This window comes from Erinaceus europaeus, chromosome 16, assembly GCF_950295315.1.
Source record: "Erinaceus europaeus chromosome 16, mEriEur2.1, whole genome shotgun sequence".
In the NCBI taxonomy this organism is placed as follows: domain Eukaryota; kingdom Metazoa; phylum Chordata; class Mammalia; order Eulipotyphla; family Erinaceidae; genus Erinaceus; species Erinaceus europaeus.
In genome coordinates, this window is record NC_080177.1 from 43,313,605 (window position 1) to 43,335,476 (window position 21,872).

The following is a 21,872-nucleotide window of genomic DNA, read 5'->3' on the forward strand; positions in this document are numbered from 1 at the left end:
CTTCCTAGCTCTGAGAAATTCCAAAAAACATTCTCTGTTTTAGGAAAAGGCAAGCTTTGTTGATGAAACAATCAGCAGGCACAACAATGACAAATATACTAGACTCTCCATCTTTAAGTTAGTGAACTTAAGATTAAAGAAGGACAAGGTGATTTTTCCTTTGCTAGGGAAATAAAAAAAAGTATGTGTGTTATCTTGTTTTTCCTTGAACTATATTTTGACACCTGAGTATCTTTGCCCTATCAGCAAAAGTTCAAAACTGTACTTAGAAATTAGATATTGGAAGGAAAAATTAACATTTGGAGAGAGCTTGGCCATCATATAGGTGCATGGTAGTGAGGTAGTGCTAAGGACAGACCCAAATGCAGGCCACATACCTCTAGTTTGATATTTTATTTAGTGTAATGTGATGTTCTTTTTTGTTTCTATTTTTCCAGCATAGTAAAATGGGAAAATAACACTACTTGTGGTGAATAATGTTTTTAAAAGTTACTTTATTTAGGGCAGGGGTAGATAGCTTAATGGTAATGTCACTTTATTTAGAAAATAATATTTTAAATGCCATTTTAAAGGGCCAAGGACACAGCATAATGATTAATCAAATTCTTTCATGTCTGAGTCTCTACGATTCCAGATTTACACCTGAAACTGAGCTGATCAGTTCTCTGATCTCTCTCTCCTTCGTTAAAAATAAATTTGAAAAAACCTGTTTAAATACCTCCTTGTCTCTTCTTGGCCTTTGTAAGATTTATTCTCACCAGATTTATTCTCACCAGTTTAAATAGCATCTTAATTCCTTTTATATTGTAAAAATGAGTAGGATTCAGTGAGAGAGGTGCTCTCAGAGTCCTAAATATGGCATCTTTTTGAGTAACCAAGCCTCATTAAGATCATTTGGCAGGGGAAGCTAGCTGGACATGGATAAAGGCAGAAAAGCCTTGTTGAGTATATGAGAATAAATTTAACTTTAAGGAGTGGTTCTGTGTGGACCTGGTTGTTGTCCTGTAGTGTTTGTGGCTAGTCCAGACTCTTGGTGTCTCTCTTGTCTGCTTTGGTTCCTGTTATGTTTATTATCATTCAGAGGCTGCTTCTGTGATGCCCCTCCACCTCAACCTGGGGTCTTGGACCCTCATACTTTATGATCTCTGCCATTTTCTTCATGAACTCTCCTGCAGTTCCAGCTGTGCTATGAAGGGTCAGTAAACAGAAAAAAAAAATTCTATAAGGAATCACAAAATAATTCAGAGGTATAGATTTAGAAGTTTAAGAGGGCTTCTAGGCATAGGAAATGCTGAGCAAATGTTTATCAGCATCAAAGTACTGAGGACAAATGATAAATAAATAGTCTGATGAAGATGCAGTAGACCTGAGCCTCCAGAGAGTTTGGGCTGGGGTGGGGGGGGGTGCAGTCTACAAATCACCCTTCAATGGAGTGCTAAAGAGTAATTTGAGGTACCCGGGCAGTAGCGCAGCGGCAAAGCACAAGGATAGGTGGAAGGATCCTGGTTTGAGCCCCCGGCTCCCCACCTGCAGGGGAGTCACTTCACAGGTGGTGAAGCAGGTCTGCAGGTGTCTTTCTCTCCTCCTCGTTGTCTTCCCTCCTCTCTCCATTTCTCTCTGTCCAATCCAACAACAATAATAACTACAATTCTTCTTCTTCTACTTCTTCTTCTTCTTCTTCTTCCTCTTCCTCTTCCTCTTCCTCTTCCTCTTCCTCTTCCTCTTCTCCTTCTCCTTCTCCTTCTCCTTCTCCTTCTCCTTCTTCTTCTTCTTCTTCTTCTTCTTCTTCTTCTTCTTCTTCTTCTTCTAGCGTTTGCCCTTTTTCCGTAGCTAGTCAACAGTGTCAGGTTGAGCCTGATGTAAAGTTTCGAGACCTCCTTTGAATCTGGAGAGGTGGCAGTCATTGACTATGTGGGTCATAGTCTGTCTGTAGCCGCAGGGGCAATTCGGGTCGTCTCTGGCTCCCCAGCGATGGAACATAGCGGCGCACCAGCCATGGCCTGTTCGATAGCGATTGAGGAGGGCCCAATCACAACATGCTAGGTCAAAGCCAGGTTGACACTTGCAGGGGTCTGTGATGAGGTGTTTGTTCAATAATAAAAAACAACAAGGGCAACAAAAGGGAATAAGTAAATAAATATTTTAAAAATCTTTAGGAAAAAAAAGGAGTAGTTTGAATGACCTAGTGCTGTGAAGTAAACAGCTCTGAGCTGGCTGGCCTACTCAGTACACACTGTACCTGGCCATTGGCACATTCACCATCACCTATGGCTCTGTTTCCTCATCTGGAAAAGGATGATAGGGTAACTGGTGCTAGTGTGAAAGGTGGGTGGAGAAGAGCAAAATTCTAATGACAGTCAGGAGATCTTTTCCTCAGACAGCACCAAACACCATGCCTGTCCATAGTGGGTATTTCAACATGTAGGTAAATACATGAATGAGTAAGTAAGTATATGTTACAGATGAGTGCCTAGGGCGGTGACTATAAGAACATTCTGGTTAATGTTGCTCCTTACTCTCAGCACTGAAATAAAGTTTGGAACCTTAAAAATGATTCATTGATCAGAGAAATAACTCAGTCTTGATGCAGCACTGCCTTGTATGCCTGAGGCCTCAGAGTCCTCAGGTTCAATTCCCAGAGCCACCTTAAGTCAGAGCTGAATAGCCAGACCAGCGGGTCTTCCCGCTTCTCTCTTCCTTTCTTTCTCTCTGCAATTCTCAAATAAATAAATACTACTGTAATATTTTAAACCTGTGTTGTTACCTATGTCTAATTGTTAATCTAGATTGATAAAATGGTTATAACAGTAAAATAGTTTATAAAATTGTAACATGAATAACAAATATAAAGAGAATACAAACAGCGAGTCCAAAAAGAGGAAAACTATGATTCTTTGCTTACATTTTTTATTTTTCTTTCTTTTGTTATATTAAAAATACCCCCCCCCCTTTTTTTTTTTTTGCAGCTAAATACTTTCCAGGCAGCTTTGGCATCTGATGAGTCTGATACCTACGCCCTCTTTCTTTATCCTACCAATGGCCTTCAGTTCTTTGGAACCCGCCCAAAGTTATCTTACAACGTCCAGCTCCAGCTTCCAGCCCGGGTGGGCTTTTGCAGAGGAGAGGCTGATGACCAGAAGAGAGAGGGACCTTATCTCAGCTTGACTAGAACTGAACAGAGTGTGAAAAATCTCTACCAGTAAGTAACAAAGGACTTAGGTTCTTTTTCTGTTTGAAGGTAAGGACCTGTAGAAGCTACTCAAACTTGAAAGGCCAAAAGAGTATTAAATAATATGGTGGTGACTTTCAAGGAAGATATCAGGTCAAAATACAGAACAGATTAGACTCTTGGAGGAGCAGGATATATTTTTCTCTGTATATTTTTGCAGAGCCATGGACACTCGTATATGAAAAAGATTGCTTTTAGAACCACACGACCATATCAGTGCTATAATAACACAGACTGTGTTCTTTCCAGGTTAATTTCATAGGAGATGTTGTGTTTTTTGTCTTCTATATCATTTATTTAGTTAAAATATTTATTTACGGAAGAGAGAGAGAGAACCAGAGCATCACTCTGGCATATGTTGAGCTGGTGGATTGTACTCAGGACCTCACGTGTGCAAGTCTTTCTCTTGACTACTGTGCTACCTTCCTCGTGACATGAGTTAGTCTAAGGGTAGTGTAATTTAAGAGAAAACCAAAACAGGTAAGTAGATGTTTATATGTATCAGGATTTCTCTATGGCTTTATTATTTAAAATCACGTTGGTTGGTTTCCGTGAGGTAGCCATAACTGAGCACATTCTTTTGTCCCATCGGTGACTAGCTCTGCTAGTGCAGTAAGAAGCCCTCTTGGGGTGGGGAGATAGCATAATGGTTATGCAGAAGATTTCCATGCCTAAGGTTCCAAGGCCCTTGGTTCAGTCCCCCACACTACAATAAACCAGAGTTACACAGTGCTCAGGTCAGACAAACAAACCTTCTTGTGCTTTGTCAGTCCACATCACGATAGTAGCTAGATTAGCACAAATAATATTTATTAATTTCAGGCCTATGAAATAATACCTTTGATTTTTAAAAGTATTTTAATTTTATTTATTTTTGGATAGAGCTGGGGAAATTGAGAGGGAAGGGGGACGTATTGAGGGAGAGAGACAGAGAGACATCTATGAAGCAAACCCATACCCCCAGCCCCACCCTCCACAGGTGGGGGCCAGGGGCTTAAACCTGGTTCCTAGTGCACTGTGAATCCACTGCTCATAGAGGCTATTTTTTCCCCTTTTGTTGTCCTTGTTGTTTATCATTATTATTATTATTATTGTTTTTCTGTCGTTGTTGTTGGTTAGGACAGAGAAATCAAAAGAGGAGGGGAAGACAGAGAGGGGAAGAGAAAGATAGACACTTGCAGACCTGCTTAACTGCTTGTGAAGTGACACCCCCCTACAGGTGGGGAGCCAGGGGCTCAAACTGGGATCCTTACACTGGTCCTTGCGCCACCAGGTATATCACTACCCAGCCCCCAATATCTTTGATGTTTTTCTAGCCTAAATATTGGTCTAGAAACCACACATTGCTTAGTCTCCCATAACTGGTTGTCAGTTTCATTACATCATTCCTAGGTACTAGAAAACCTTACATTGTTACAGTTACCATAGTGGGCCCTACAGCCAAATAGACTACTCAGAGCTGATTAAACATCATTTAATCAGCATTTTCTGAGCATTTTTAATTAATTAAGTAATTAGCATTTTCTGTTCACCAAATCTTGTGCTAAATGGTTTCTGGAGTTATTTTAATTAAAATTCCAAAAATCTTACTAAGTTTTACTCTTCAGAGTTATAAGTGGCAGAGTTAAAATCTAAGCACAAGTTTTGAGCACTGAAGTACTTGTTTTGTTTTATGCTAATCCTGATTTCCTTTCAAATTTTGTGACCCCATATTAGTTATCTTTGATTTTTCCATCCAGTCTGGTTTTAAGTGTAGAATGAAAAAAAAAAAAAAACTTAGCAACTTGCTTTGATTCTAGTGATGTTTTCTATGGTAGAACCCACATATTTACTATATCTTAAACACTTTTGAGAGCTCAGAGTAAGTCATTCTGGAAGAACTAATTACTGATTTTTTATTATGTGTAGGGCACTGTGCTAAGCATTCATCCTTCTAGCAACCTAGGAAGGCTCCCAGTTTATAGCCTTATTTTCCTTTCTTTCTATCTATAGGCTTTTCCCAGTGTCCCTGACTTTTAGAAGAAAGACAAATTGGTTGATTTCCCAGCATGTACAGTAACAAAAGCAAAGATAAATGATTTATACTTAATTAGAAGGTTATTTCATTTAGTCATCTGCCATAATTTTTCTACTCTTTGAAGCTTTTATACTTTTCTGTTTCTAACTTAAAGAAGAAATTTCACAGCTGTAACACCTCTACTGAGACAATAATTTAGATGTCTTCAGATATCCATGTTTTTTCTTATCTTCTTTAGTGCTTTTTATTCACTTGCCAAAAACATTAATTCTTATCATTTAACTAGTATACACAATATACTTAAAGGATAATAAGTCTATATTTTTCTCATATTTTTCTTCCAAAATTAATTATCACAATAGCAGCATATCTCCCACTCTTCTCTTTCTCTCTCAATGGGGAGAGATAATGAGATATATAATGATATAGTGGGAGAAGGCAGGAGAAGAGGAGGAGTGGGGATAGAAGTGGGAGATGCGTATTGTCTGACTGTACTGAAAAAATATTACTGCTATAAGAAGTAAACATAATGAGTATCCAAATGAGTAAAGGTCTCTTGCTCTTATAATGATTCAATGAATTTATTATCTTATTAATCATTAAATCACATAGATCTTTGATAACCCCCCTTTTAATTGAGGTATATATTCATGACATTGGTTTTAGGTGTTCAATATGATTTAGCATTGCATATATTGTGAAATGATCACCACAAAATCAGTTAACATGTTTTACCATAGAAGTTTTTAAAAAAAGATTTAGTTATTAGGGATAGAGAGGAGGGGAGAGAGAGGAGAACCAGAGCATCACTCTGGCATTTGTAATGCTGGAGATTGAGCTCAGAACCTCAAGTCAGAAAGTCTAATACTTATCTACTGTGCTACCTTCTGGGCCATTATAACTACAAATTTTAAAGGATTTATTTTATCTGTGTATATAATATAGAGTTTCATATTAAAGAAGGCAGAGCACCACTCTGGCACAGGTGCAACCAAGGATTGACCAAGGAGTCTTAGGCATGCAAGCACTGAGTTATCTCCAGTCACAGTTAAACTTTTTTCTATTAATATCTCTTCTAGTAGTACCTTTCAAATACACAATATGGCATTAGTAACTATGGCTAAGTTATATGTAACTGTGTATATTGCATTCCCATAACCTTTTTATTTTGTAACTAGAAGTTTATACCTTTCGGCCTCCTTTCACCAATTTCACCCCACCCCATCTCTGGCAGCCCCATATGTTCTCTATGAGCCTATTCTTTTCTTTCTAGAAAAGTGAGATTATACAGTATTTGTCTTTCTCAGACATATCTCACTTACTGTAATACCCTCAGTGCCCATCCATGTTTTTTCAAATGGAAGTATTTCCTTTTATTTATGCCCAATACTCGTGTGTGTGTGTGTGTGTGTTTGTGTGTGTGTGTGTACGTGCGTGCTCACACATATATACCACTTTTTTATTATCCATCTATCAATGGAAAGTTATGTTATTTCCATATAAAAACTGTTGTAAATAATAATAAAATATAGGGATGTACATATCCTTTTGAATAAGTAATTTTATTTATTTAAATTAGAGTGATAAAGAGAAAAAGAGACAGAAAGACAGATAAGAGCACAGCTCAGCTCTGGCTTACCTTACAGTGATGCTGGGGATTGAACTGGAAGCTGCAGAGCCTCAGACATGAAAGTCTTTTGCATAACCATTATAGTCCAGTAATTCCATTTAATTCCATAATCCAGTAATTCCATTTAATTGAACAATACTAAGAAGTATAATTGCTGGATCACATGATAGTTCTCTCTCTTTTTTAAAATGCAGTGTCAGATAATGAACTTGGAGTCTTTGTATGCATGATACTGTTTAGAGACTTCCCAACCTCCTCCTTTTTTTTTTTTTTATTATTCCTTATTTGGATAGGCAAAGGAATGACAGTGAGAGAGAGATACACAATAGCAACACTCCACTGTCCATGAAGCTTCCCTAGTTCCAGTCATCATTCTCCTATGTAGTGTTAAGTCTCAAACCTAGGTCCTTGCATATGATTAATACTTTACTATGTGAGCTATTTTCTGACCCCATATAGTTCAATTTAAGGAAATTTTATCGTATACATTTTACCTATTTGTAAGTAAGAGATCTTATACAATGTTTTCCACATGATCTAGTAAATAGTATCTTTGTTAACAAATAACAGATCTGTAAAAACTTCTAGACTCTATAATTAAGATTTTTCTCAGGTGGAGGGTAGTTAGCATAATGGTTGTGCAAAGAGACTCTCATGTCTGAGGCTCTAAAGTCCCAGGTTTAATCCCTGCACCACCATAAGCCAGAGGTAAGCAGTGCTCTGGTAAAAAAAAAAAAAAAAATTCTGATGTTAACTAAACTTATTGCAGTAAGTATTTCATAATATTGTAAGTCAAGTCATTATACTGTGCTGGCACTCCCATGGAGGGGATCCAGCTAGGGGGCAAGTCTCCAATCCTCCCTCACCAGTTCTAGTGACTGCATGATTCAGAAAGGAGGCATTGGAGAGTATTTTGGTACAAACACTCGTTTATTTGGAGATGGGTATAGGTTTATATAGAGAGTTAAACAAAGAACATTTTTCAAATATGTCAGAAATTACAGGTTTCTTAAAGGTCAGCTTGCCCCTATAGTAGGGGGCTGGTATGACAAGAATTGATGCAGATACATAAAGGTCATATCGATTAGTCTCCATGATGCAGGCATTTTAATTATCCAAAGGCATTTGAGAGAAGCATAGGGGTTAAACCAGTAAGGTGAGGTAGAGAAAAGAAAAAACAAAACTTGATGTAAAACATAGATATCAAAAAGCACAAGGAAATAGAATTTGGGGTTTTTTCACTGGTGTTAGGGGTGTATGATAGAGTGTGTTCTCCTTTGTGATCAAAAGGTGAAGTGGATGTGTGAACTTTTAGTGAACCCTAAGGCAGGCAACTATGTGGCCTGCTAGCAGGGGGAACTAATGTGTGAGATACCTCTAGGCTTTCTGTGAGCTTGGGAGATTAACAAGGAGAAACTGAGTCTGGGAGATTTTTCCCTCTTGGCTCATCTCTAAGGAAAGAGGCTAACAAGTGGGGTGTCTTTCCAGACCTCCATCCAAGGATGGGAGAGCTTCCCTAAGCTCTACCAAGCTTTCACATAGTCCCACAATAATGTATACTATAGGATCACATGTGAATTATGAAACCAAAAGGAAAAAATTATTTTTCTGTATCAGTTTTTATCTGCCTGTAGGATATTAGCTTGTATAAATAAGATATTAGCTTGTATAAATAGTTTCTCTTATTAACATTTGTTATTTATTCTCTACCTCATGGGAAGTTATATCTCATTGTGCTTTTTATTCTCTTTTCCTTGATGATTGGTGATATGGAACACCTTTTTATGTACTTCTTGGGTATCTGTTTGTTTAATTAATCAATTAATTAATTTTTATTGGATAGAGTTAGAGAGAAATCAAGAGTGAAAGGAGAGGTTGAGAAAAAGACATCTGTAGCACCACTTTGCTGCTCATGAATCTTTCCCCCTGCACATGGAGACCAGGGGTTTGAATGTGAGTCCTTGTGCATAGTAAGGTGCCTGACCCACCTCTTGAGATCTGGATATGTTCTTTGAAGAAGCATCTACTCATAATCTCTGCACACTTTGAAATCATTAAAATAATTAGTCATGTCAATTCTTTATCTTTTTTACATTAATCTTTTATCTAATATATGGCTTGTAGATATTTTATTCATGTAGATTCTTTTTTCATGTTATTTATCATTTTTGTTGTCAGAAACCTTTTAATGTGTTTTAGCTCCACTTTCTTTTGCCTGTGATGCATGTAATTTTATAGTCAAATATGAAACTATAATGTGTGTACTCAACTGGCTATACCACCTGGCCCCTCTAGTTATAATTATTAAGGTCACATAATGATTAAATGGCAGAGCGTGGACTTGAATTCAGTACTAACACCAATGTCTAAACTCGAAACATCATAGCCCAAAGATTGATACCAAGGAATTTACTATCCAAGCCAAGGAATTTACTATCCAAGTTTTCTCCTAGGAGGTTTATGGTTTCAGCTTTTGTGTTCAAGACTTTAATTCATTTTTTTTTAATTTTTTATTTAAGAAAGGATTAGTGAACAAAAACATAAGGTAGGAGGGGTACAACTCCACACAATTCCCACCACCCAATCCCCATAACCCACCCCCTCCCATGGTAGCTTTCCCATTCTCTAGCCCTCTGGGAGCATGGACCCAGGGTCGTTGAGGGTTGCAGAAGGTAGAAGGTCTGGCTTCTGTAATTGCTTCCCCGCTGAACATGGGCGTTGACTGGTTGGTCCATACTCCCAGTCTGCCTCTCTCTTTCCCTAGTAAGGTGTGTCTCTGGGGAAGCTGAGCTCCAGGACACATTGGTGGGGTCTTCAATCCAGGGAAGCCTAGCCAGCATCCTGGTGGCATCTGGAACCTGGTGATTGAAAAGAGAGTTAACATATGAAGCCATTTTTTAAGTTAATTTTTGTATATGGTATAATGTATTTACTGTAGCCAGCATCTATGTCATTAGTCTATAGTAGTCTCGAAACTTTACATCAGGCTCAACCTGATGCTGTTGACTGGCTACGGAAGAAGGGCAAACGCTAGAAGAAGAAGAAGTAGTCATCATTGTTTAGGTGTTTAGTAAAGATATCTAAGTATACATTTTCTTGAATGTGTTAAAATTGGAGGGAGGGCTTCTGTTTTCCCTGCTTATTTTTAAATAATAATAATTTTATATAAAAACATGAAATGTAGAGTACATTTGATGCATTCTGTGGGCAAACAAACTTTGAAGCCTATTGTTGTGTAAGAGGAAAATCACAACAAAATTCCAGGGTAAACCATTTGGTTACTACTTCTTGGTTTTATTTGATTTTATACAGTGTTGAAAACTCTGGATCTGATTGTAAACTATATTCAATTTTAACATAAATTGCTCTATTTATTTTATTATTTTTGTTTGTTTTACCAGAGCACTGCTTAGCTCTGATTTATGGTGGTGTAGGGAAGTGAACCTGGGACTTTGGCACATTGGGCATGAAAGTCTGTCTCTTTGCATAACCATTATGCTATTTACCCCCACCCAACTCACCTTTCTAGGGAAGTGAATGAATGGAAACTTTTTGTGACAACACCCTGTTTTCTTTTTTATTTAGATACAGCAACATAGGAGTTCCTGGGGTGTGGGCTTTTCATATTGGCAGCACCTCTTACTTACACAATGTCAGACCAGCAACTATTGGAGGAGATCTTTCAAAAACCTACCCTTCAGCTCCCCTGGGCCATTCCTTCCACACTGATGCTACACACCAAGAAAGTGACTATACGGAGGGAGGCAATTTGGATTATTATGAAGAGAATGAAGAAGAATTTGAATATCCTCCCAGTGAGCCAGCATCAAATGGAGATGGCAGTATTGATGATTCCTTTTATTTGAGAGCAAATGCAAAGCCAAGAGGAGGTGGGGTCATCTTCCCCCCAAATTCTGATCTGGATTCTCCTATGCCACATTCAACACCTGGTACATGGCCTTCCTACTCTGAAACCAAGTCCACCACTGTGGCCTCTCTAGAGGAGATAGATGCTTCAGATTCTAAACACCATGTTAAGTCTCCTGGACAGCCAGAGGCCAGTAGTCCCATTCCATCAGAGATTGAAGGCATTTCAGTGGATCCTTCCTGGGAAGTCACATCACGACACTACCCTGAAAGTATCCAGCCCTCCTCAGGTGGTGAAGTGCTACCTTCAGAAGTAGGTGTTTCTCCAGCTATTCATGAGGAAGGGATGCTTCTTCAAAATTACCATAAGCTAGGTCTCCCTCCGCCACTGGTTCACATGACACATGTTACAGGGGTGGAAGACAGCAGTTCCAACACTGAAGGTAAGTGGGTTAAAAAACTAGATACTAAAAGTTCATTTCAATATTGCTGGTTTTGCACAGGGTAGAGATTTTTCTCTCAAGCAAGTAGGTGAAAAGTTAGAGATTGGGAAGAATTTTTAAACCCATGTTTCAGAAGATAGAGTAGCTTTGCCAAATAAATCTTGGCAGGCAAATTCTGTTTGGGATCTCTTGACATTAGTGATTTTTTTTTTTATGGACCTCATGGAGTGAGCAGGGAATAACTGGGCTACTTGTGTCAGCTGTGCTCTCAAGTATAATGATGTATTTCAGTTTGAAAGTTGAACAAAGGGGAATCATTTTGAGACCTCTTACACATTGCAGTGATGGAAAGCTGAAGGTTTTAAGTGGTAAATTTGAGTTTGAGTGCTCACTCACTTGAATATTCCAGACTTTTACTCAGTTCTGGGGACAGAGCTACTCTGACCAACCCCCAACCTTGGTTCTCTAACCACAGTAGTGTATGGGAGAGGAAAGCTCTTGATGGGGGGGCGGGGAGACTAACCACTTGTGTCTCGTCATTTCTGGTTCATGACTGAGCAGATGTGGTATTCACCTCCTTGGAGTCTTATCCTCATTTCATGACTCATTGATCAAAGTGAGAGACCAGGAGAGCAATGCCATGAGAAGGCAGTGGTTCATCAATGCAGCCATGAAGTCCCTGTTGCCTTCTTTTCCTAGTTGAGACTTAGTGTATCCCAACCTGTGGATGGGAAGCTGATCACAGCTTCTTTCCGTTTGTTCCTAGGATTGCTTGTCTGATAAGAGGAAAGAAGTCAGAGATTAAAGCATTATTCAGGATCTCCTCACTTTTCTCCCTACTTTTTAAATTTTTCTATTCATTTTTTTGCCTTGTTTTTGCTAAAGACATATTAACCTAGCAAAGAAAATAATAAAAAAAAATTCTACTGTAGTGTATAGATCTAGAAGAATTTGTTTAATTAAGGAGAAGAGAAACTGTTTTGGGCTAATGTGGTACTGTGAAAAGTAGAAATAAAGTGTCAGATTTAGATTTAGATTTGAATTCTGGCCACCATGTTGTAACCATGGTGACTCTAGGCAACTTGTGTAACCTCCAAGCCTGATTTCTCCCAAATTTATCAGAACAAGATTATATGAGATAATGTGAAGTAACTAATGGCTGCAGCATTGGTTGGTTCTTCATAAATGTTGACTGCTGCTGCAGAAGATTTAAATCAGTAGAAATCAGAATGTGTAAAGGGTACCAGATAAGAAATGGGCTTGCTAAAGAGTTGTGCCTTAATTTTGTGCTCAGTCTACTTATCGATTAAGTTGAACATGGGAATTTTATTGGAAGGCTTCAGAACTCTCTGGAAATATGAAATTTCAGCTTCAGTGCTGTATGTCTAAAGAAAATGTAAAGGCAGGTATCAAAAAATTTATGCCAAGAAACTTTGAGAAAAAGATATGTTCCTTTATGGATTTTCCATTCAGGGGTTGTGTTTCCTTGCCCTGAAAAGGGCCTGGAATATTAAAAAGCAGACACATAGAGTAGTGTCTTAAAGAATTCAGAAGAAAAGGTTACACATTCTCCTCTGAGATGTGAGAGGTCATTGGGGTAATGGGGTTTAAGAGGCTGGTTACAGAACAGAGGAGGCAGCCATTACCCTCTAGGGCATAAACTCTGACATTTGTCAGCTCCTGGAATGTGGCTACTACTGATATCTTGAGAATGCAATATGCTTATGGAAAAGCTAGTTAATTCATGGAGCATTTAGAAAATCCAACTAAGTGTTCTTGAACAATAGAGGAAAAATCAGCAGCTGTCATATTAACTGTAAGGGAAAAACAAAACAAAACAAAAAACCTTTAAAACTTGAAAAAAAAAAAAAAAGAGAGAGAGAGAATGGGAAAGTAGGTGAATCCAGTCCACTTCAGGCACTAGGAATACTATGTGAAGTAGAGATTCATGCAGTTATTATTATTATTTATTAATTTTTTGCAGTTATCAAATAGTTGGATTTAGTTTGGCAATGAACTTTCTATTTTTAGTTGGCACTCCAGAGAACCATGTGGAAAAGGTGAATTCTCCTTGGGAAAGCTAGTGGGCTGGGCTTGTTGAGACTCCCAGGGAACAGTGAGTTCTGCTGACTTCTTAACCATAAGCCACTCTCCCTGGTTTTTCCTACTAATAGGGTAGAAGAGTTTCATGGTGGTATTATATAGGCTTGAGCTTGATTTCCAGTTCTGCTGTATTAATTGGGATAAGATATATGTTCTGTTTGTCCTCTTTTTCCTCATCTAAAAAATGAAAATAATGTCTGTCTTATTAGGCAATTGCAAGAATTAAAACTGGGTATGGAAAGGAAATATATCATTCCATAGAGGCAGGATGCAAAGCCCTGTGTTTGAGTCCTGACATCGCCTGAGAGCAGCATAGGTGGTGATTCTCTCTCCCCCCTTCACTTTCTCACTTTGCCCCTCTTCTCTCTTTCTCCTCCCCTCTCTCTCTCTCTCCCCTCAGTGGCATAAGACATGTGAGGTTTGGAGTTGGGCGGTAGCACAGTGGGTTAAGCGCACATGGTGCAAAGCGCAAGGACCAGCATAAGGATCCCAGTTCAAGCCCCCAGCTCCCCACGTGCAGGGGAGTCGCTTCACAAGCGGTAAAGCAGGTCTGCAGGTGTCTGTCTTTCTCTTCCCCTCTCTATCTTCCCCTCCTCTCTCCATTTCTCTCTGTCCTATCCAAGGATGATGACATCAGTAACAACAACAATAATAACTACAACAATAAAACAAGGGCAACAAAAGGGAATAAATAAATATTAAAAAAAATAAAAAGACATGTGAGGTCTTACATACATTTATTTCCTGATGTCACATAAAAAAAAACAACTGGGTATGAGAATATGGACCAATGTTAGTTTCCTCTTTAATCTTCATAGTAATCACTGTGCCAAAGCCAAAAACAACAATAATAATAACCCTCCACCCTTCTCTTTTCATTAATTCCATCCTCTTAGGGACAAATTTTACAGACTATGTTCATAAAAATTAGAATCCTTTCAGATCATGTCTGCTCCAGGTATGTCTGTCTACTCCATGTCTTAATCACACTCTAGGTCTGATCTCAAGTATGTTATTTGCTGCTTGTTTTCATAGACCACATAATCAGCAGTAAAATGAAGTGTCTCATTTCTTCAAGGAGTTCCAGTAGGTTTGTTGTCAAGCCAAAAAAAAAAAAATTTACCTTCACACTTACCCTTCTGACCAAGGCCTAGTGCAAGTTTTCACATCATGTTTCTAGCTCCAGTTCGCTCCTATTTGAGAAAAGATCTAGTTGCTGAGCTGCTGATTTCTTGCCAAAGGATTGTCACCTTTCTTGTAACACCTTGCTTGTGAGTGGACCATAAACATTGAGTCCTGCTTCTCACTTGTCCAGGAATGAATACAAGGACAGCCTTTCATTGATTGGTTAGATGAATTCATTAACTACATCAGTGCATATTCTTGAGTTCAGAAGAGTTAGTGATATGCTAAAAGTTCTCACTAAAAGGTATAGACATTTCCCTGAGAGTGGCCAACACAGAGATTTTTGTGGTTCACCCTTAGCAAGTCTGAATTGATAAGGCTAAGGTGTGCATTCCTGAGAATTTGCATCTTTAACAAGCATCCCAGGTGATTCTTTTTTTTAAATACAACAATTTAATAATAAATAATAAAGTTAAAGATAATAGTTTAAAATTTTAAAAAAGGGGAGTCGGGCTGTAGCGCAGTGGGTTAAGCGCAGGTGGCGCAAAGCACAAGGACCGGCATAAGGATCCCGGTTCGAACCCCGGCTCCCCACCTGCAGGGGAGTCGCTTCACAGGCGGTGAAGCAGGTCTGCAGATGTCTATCTTTCTCTCCTCCTCTCTGTCTTCCCCTCCTGTCTCCATTTCTCTCTGTCCTATCCAACAACAACAACAACAATAATAACTACAACAATAAAACAACAAGGGCAACAAAAGGGAATAAATTAAATAAAAAATAAATAAATAAATAAATAAATAATTTTAAAAAATTTTTAAAAGGAGGGAAACCAGAAAATGACCTTAGGGTAACTCTTCTATGTCAGTAGCAGGTATTTATTTATTCATTCATTCATTCATGTATTTGAACATTCAAATCACTAATGTCAGAGTAGAAAAATTAGTAGAAAAGTCCCTTGATTTTTTTCTATGCTGTATGAATTTATAACAGTGTAAATATTATGCAGCCTTATTATTTGTAACTGCTTTTTAAAAAGTGTCACCAAGTGATTCTTTTTTTTTTAAATAATTTATTTCTTTATTGGGGAATTAATGCTTTACATTCAACAATAAATACAATAGTTTGTACATGCATAACATTCCCCAGATTCCCATTTAACAATACAACCCCCACTATTTCATTCATCATTTTTCATGGACCTGTATTCTCCCTACCCACCCACCCACCCCAGAGTCTTTTACTTTGGTGTAATACTCCAATTCCATTTCAGGTTCGACTTGTGTTTCCTTTTCTGATCTTGTTTTTCAACTTCGGCCTGAGAGTGAGATCATCCCATATTCATCCTTCTGTTTCTGACTTATTTCACTCAACATGATTTTTTCAAGGTCCATCCAAGATCGGCTGAAAACGGTGAAGTCACCATTTTTTACAGCTGAGTAGTATTCCATTGTGTATATAGACCACAACTTGCTCAGCCACTCATCTGTTGTTGGACACCTGGGTTGCTTCCAGGTTTTGGCTGTTACAAATTGTGCTGCCAAGAACATATGTGTACACAGATCTTTTTGGATGTGTGTTGGGTTCCTTATGATATATCCCCAGGAGGGGAATTGCAGGGTCATAGGGTATAGCTCCATGTCTAGCCTTCTGAGAGTTCTCCAGACTGTTCTCCACAGAGGTTGGACCAATTGACATTCCCACCAGCAGTGCAGGAGGGTTCCTTTGACCCCACACCCTCTCCAGCATTTGCTGCTGTTACCTTTTCTGATGTATGACATTCTCACAGGAGTGAAGTGGTATCTCATTGTTGTCTTTATTTGCATTTCTCTGACAATCAGAGACTTGGAGCATTTTTTCATGTGTTTCTCGGCCTTTTGGATCTCTTCTGTGGTGAATATTCTGTCCATGTCCTCCCCCCATTTTTGGATGGGGTTATTTGTTGTTTTGTTGTTGAGTCTGGCAAGCTCTTTATATATATTGGTTATTAAATTCTTATCTGATGTATGGCATGTAAAGATCTTCTCCCATTCTGTGAGGGGTCTCTTGGTTTGGGTAGTGGTTTCTTTTGCTGTGAAGAAGCTTTTTAATTTGATGTAGTCCCATAGGTTTATACTTGCCTTAGTCTTCCTTGTAATTGGATTTGTTTCATTGAAAATGTCTTTAAAATGTATGCGGAAAAAAGTTCTGCCAATATTTTCCTCTAAGTATGTGATAGTTTCTGGTCTAACATCCAAGTCCTTGATCCACTTGGAATTTACTTTTGTATTTGGTGAAATACAGTGATTCAGTTTCATTCTTCTGCATGTTTCAACCCATTGTTTCCAACACCATTTGTTGAAGAGACTCTGCTTTCCCCATGTAATAGTCTGGGCCCCTTTGTCAAAGATTAGATGTCCATACGTGTGGGGCCTCATTTCTGGGCTCTCAATTCTATTCCACTGGTCAGTGTGTCTGTTCATGTTCCAGTACCAAGCAGTTTTGATGACAATGGCCCTATAATACAGTTTGAGATCTGGGAGTGTGATGCCTCCAGTTCTGTTCTTTTTTCTCAAGATTGTTTTGGCAATTCTAGGTCTTTTCTGGTTCCAGATAAACATTTGTAGCATTTTTTCTATTCTCCTAAAAAATGTGGTTGGGATCTTGATGGGGATAGCATTAAATTTGTAGATGGCTTTGGGTAATATATTCATTTTGATGATGTTAATTCTTCCAACCCATGAACATGGAATATCTTTCCACTTCTTTGTGTCTTTTTCAATTTCTTTGAGTAGTGACTCATAATTTTCAGTATACAAGTCTTTCACTTCTTTGGTTAGGTTTACTCCTAGATATTTTGTTGTTTTTGTTGCTATAGAAAAAGGAACTGATTTCTGGATTTCAATTTCTTCTAACTTAGTGTTTGTATAGAGGAATGCCACTGACTTTTGAATGTTAATTTTATCGCCTGACACCTTACTGTATTGCCTGATGATTTCCAAAAGCTTCTTGCTGGATTCCTTAGGTTTTTCCATGTATACTATCATGTCATCTGCAAATAAGGAGAGTTTGACTTCTTCTCTTCCAATCTGTATGCCTTTAATTCCTTGCTCCTGCCTGATTGCTATGGCAAGAACTTCCAACACTATGTTGAATAGTAATGGTGATAGTGGGCATCCTTGTCTAGTACCTGATCTGAGGGGAAATGCTTCCAGTTTTTCACCATTGAGTATGATGTTGGCTGTAGGTTTGCTATATATAGACTCCACTATCTTCAGGAATTTTCCACCTATTCCCATTTTTTATAGTGTTTTGATCATAAAGAGATGCTGTATTTTGTCAAAGGCTTTCTCTGCATCTATTGATATGACCATGTGGTTTTTGGTCTTGCTTTTGTTGATGTGGTGGATCACATTGATTGATTTACGTATATTAGACCAACCTTGCATGTCTGGGATAAACCCCACTTGGTCATGATGAACAATCTTTTTAATATACTGCTGTATCCGGTTGGCTAGAATTTTGTTCAATATTTTCGCATCTATGTTCATCAGAGATATTGATCTGTAGTTTTCTTTTTTGGTTGTGTCTCTGTCTGCTTTTGGTATCAGGGTGATGTTGGCTTCATAGAAGCTGGCAGGGAGTATTCCAGTGTCTTCAATCTTCTGGAAGACTTTTAAAAGTAGAGGTATTAGTTCTTCTTTGAAAGTTTTGTAGAATTCATTTGTAAAACCATCTGGTCCAGGACTTTTATTTTTGGGAAGATTTTTGATAACTGTTTCAATTTCATTAGCTGTGATGGGCCTGTTCATGTTATCCACTTCCTCTTTACTTAGTTTTGGAAGTTGGTAGGTATCTAGGAAATCATTCATTTCTTCCAGGTTCTCTAGCTTGGTGGCATATAGTTGTTCATAGAAGCCTCACATGATATGTTGAATTTCTGCAGTGTCTGTTGTAATATCTCCTCTTTCATTTACTATCCAATTTATTTGGGTCTTCTCCCTTTTTTGTTTTGTGAGTCTGGCTAAAGGTTTGTCGATTTTGTTTACTCTTTCGAAGAACCAACATTTACTTTCATTGATCTTTTGTATGGTTTTCCTATTCTCAATGTTATTTATTTCTGCCCTAACTTTAGTGATTTCTGTCCTTCTGGTTGTTTTAGGAGCCAAGTGATTCTAATACAGCAGTTCCCAGAACCGACTGGGAGAAGCCAGCTCTCTAGTTGGATGAGTTACTGTCTTAGCTGGGGCAGAACTTCCCTGCTACTTCCCAACTAGTGCTACAACTGATCTACTAATTGGCTCCACCACAGTCTCTGTCTCATTAAATGTCAGTTCTGCTCTTCCAGTTTCAATAGCAAGCTGATGTTACTCTGGGTATTTCTCTCCTCTTATTACCAGTCAGTCCCACATCCAGTTTTTCAGGCCACCTTCAAAATAGATCAGACCCAGTCCTTTGCATTATCTCCACCAGCACAACTTGCTACTAAGACTTCAGTTCCTTCCTTAAGTAAGTCTTATGTCATTTCTGCTCATAAACCTCCAACAGCTTCCACCTCACCTGAACTAAAACCAATTCCTTCTTAATGTCAGGAGGCATGGTAAAAACTTGCCAGAGCTACCTTGACATCTATTGCTGCCCCTACACTTTGCTCTTATCCCTCCTGTCTGACATGGTGCCCCTGCCTCCTTTATTCTCATTTATATTCTGCCCAAAGGTCATCTCCAGTTACATTATAAAAGAGCCAAATTACCTACTCCCCACAGCTCTCTTATCCTTCCCTGATTTAAGTTCCTGCTTTTATCACCTATATTAAATAATCCACCTATTATTTACTATCTAGGGGAGTATAAGCTTCAGTTCAGGAGTTTGACTTTGTTCTCTGCTATACCTCTCACTCTTAGACTCTACCAGATCTCTTGTGAATATTCAATAAATATTTGATGATGTATTGAAGGGAAAAGCCAAGGGGTATTAACAAACTGGCATTGTAGGTTTAAGTGTGCACATCTGTGTGTGGATGCAGGCACAGGAAAGGGAGCCTAAAGGGAATTTGTGTTTCCTATAAGAACTGAGCCCATCTTCTTTCCCTGTTGTGGCTGGTATGGAACTGGAAGGCTGAGCGTGTGTTCTTGGTGCATCCTGTTCTTTTTGAGAATATAATAATAACACAAACTTTGTTTTAAGGAGGTCCTCAGGCCAGCTTACCAATAACTCATTTAATATAACTCATGGTTATACTTTGCATCTCCGTGGAGCTAAATCACTTTTATCCACATGAAAGCTATAGCTGCACCTAGTTTAAAGTAATCTAATTCTCCATGTGTGTGTACTCCTTCTCCACTCTCTCTGTGCCAAAATACACCCTCAAGGTAGGACTCAAACTGAAGAACAAGTCTTTTCCAAACCACACACAGATGGAACACAATACAAACCCATCATTTCTTCAGGGTGGGTGCTGCACAGTGTTAGAGTTCAGTTTTATTTTTACCTAGAATTTCTGTAAATGACTGTCTTTAGACTGTCAGATAGTCTGGTTTTTACATCTTACCTAGTGTTTGGATATTGACCTCATTATTTTGTGCTTCAACCTTTGGGGGGCTTTTAGCTGGATTCTTGTCCTGGTTCATTTCTCCAATATTTCTTCTTGTTGGTTTAACCATTTTATATAGTATGTTATGCATTCCCTCTCTCAGTACTTTTCAAATTACTGATCACTATTGCCTGGATTGACTTGTGTCTAAGTAAGGGAATTAAAGAGTTCACAGTGGTGGAAGTTAACAGTTGTTTCAATAGTATTTTAATCTCTTAGTTGGAGCACAGTGGTTTAAAAGCCTCTTTTGTGCTTTTTTTTCCCTGTAGGCTATGGGAGCCTGAGGGCTTTTAAACTATAAGTAGGCTTCTTAGCTTTATCACTGATTCCTGACCAACAGATGAAGCAGGATGTGGTAGAGATAACCCAGTGGTTATGCAAAGAGACTCTCACAGCCCCACTGCTATGCCACTGAGTTATAGGTCTTCTTGTCAGCCCAGGGCCTCCCTGCCACTGCTCCAGATTCTGAGGGTAGTAGCAATGGAGACTCACAATTGCACTTGGTGAGTCTCAGGAGAGTCCTCTCCTCCCTTCAGCCGTCCCCTTGGTGGAACAGACTGGAGTTGGTATCTCAATTGGTAAACTGCAGGACTGTTACCAGCCACTTAATCTCTCCCTAAGCTCCTCTCTGTTCATGAGCCACATGTGTTTGCACTCACTAGTGCTTTGGCAGGTTCCTGAAGTCGTTCTAGTCCTGTCTTGTTGCAGTCCCAGGTGGTCTCCTCTGTTTTTTAAATCTTATTACTCAGATGTGCATTAAAGGAAAATACCTCTGTTAATGGAAGTGTGAAAGAGGGTTCTTGATTTTAAAGACCTGCAAAATAGTGTATTTTTGTGGTTCCCATGATCATTGGAGCTGTACTGTGTCTTATAACCTTGAGAATTGGTCATCTCATGTTCTGGGGAGGGAATCCTGGTGGCAGCTGAGGCCATGTTGCTTCCCCACATATTGCTCCACTCCAAGGAAACACGACTTCCTTAACTGAGGAAAGCCCAGACTTCATTTCTTTTTATACAAACTGAGTGTCTTTTCCTTTCTCTAACCTCACCAGTAGATATGCAGCTTCCTCACAGCATCTTCTGTAACATTTATAATTTATTCAAGGATTTTTTTTTTCTACCTTGAGTTTTGTGTCACATTCCTTTCTTTGTGTTCAGAGTTATGCCTAATTTTCTATTTTTATCAGACTGGAATTTCTCAGCCAATTCATCATTGCTCTCTGCCAGATTTTGTCACCTACTTCACTCTCACTATGTTGCCAGCCTGATATTCCACTTGAGTTAAATGATCTGTCCTGCCAACCCTGTGGCTTGCTGTTTTTTCAAGGAGTTATAAGCAGTCAAGTGGTAGCTAAAAGTTCATACTGCAGCTACTATTACTTCTTATCCATTCTTTTCTCCACTGTGATATAAAATTTATCTGGATAATCTCTGCATGACCCTACTCTTAAACCTGATTTATAAAGTTTAGTAAGACATTATTTGCTCAGGGGCTCGAATCCTTGCACGGGTCCTTGTGCTTTGTACTATGTGTGTTTAACCCAGTGTGTGCCACCCAACACCCCAGAGGTATAATTTTACACCCATACATGGTAAGTGCAAGTCACCACACGCTCCACAAAAGTTCTGATGCCCATTACCATTCTCCACCCTAAATACTATAGTTCTCCCAGAGTCCAATAATAAGTTTGCTTGCTTTCAAATACCTGATTAGGTCTTTATTCTAGCTCTTGTGATAGATGCATTTGGGTTTCACTTGTGGGTAGTAGGATGTAGCTGTCAAGGATCTGTAGTCAGACTTCTTGGATTCAAATCCCAACTTTCCATCAATATAACTCTAGAAAATTGACTTTAATCTGGTGTTTTGTTTGTTTTGTTTTAGCTTACTTGA

The 21,872-nt window shown here is 38.7% G+C and overlaps 1 protein-coding gene across 2 annotated transcripts in view; it reads left to right on the forward strand.

Moving 5' to 3' along the window:
• Positions 1-21,872, forward strand: part of NID2 (nidogen 2) — an 80,230-nt gene that overhangs the window by 9,322 nt on the left and 49,036 nt on the right. For both annotated transcript variants that reach the window (XM_060174969.1, XM_060174968.1), the window contains exons 3-4: positions 2,967-3,199; positions 10,462-11,186. In XM_060174969.1, the coding sequence (XP_060030952.1) occupies positions 2,967-3,199; positions 10,462-11,186 (958 nt within the window). The remainder of the gene's footprint in view (positions 1-2,966; positions 3,200-10,461; positions 11,187-21,872) is intronic.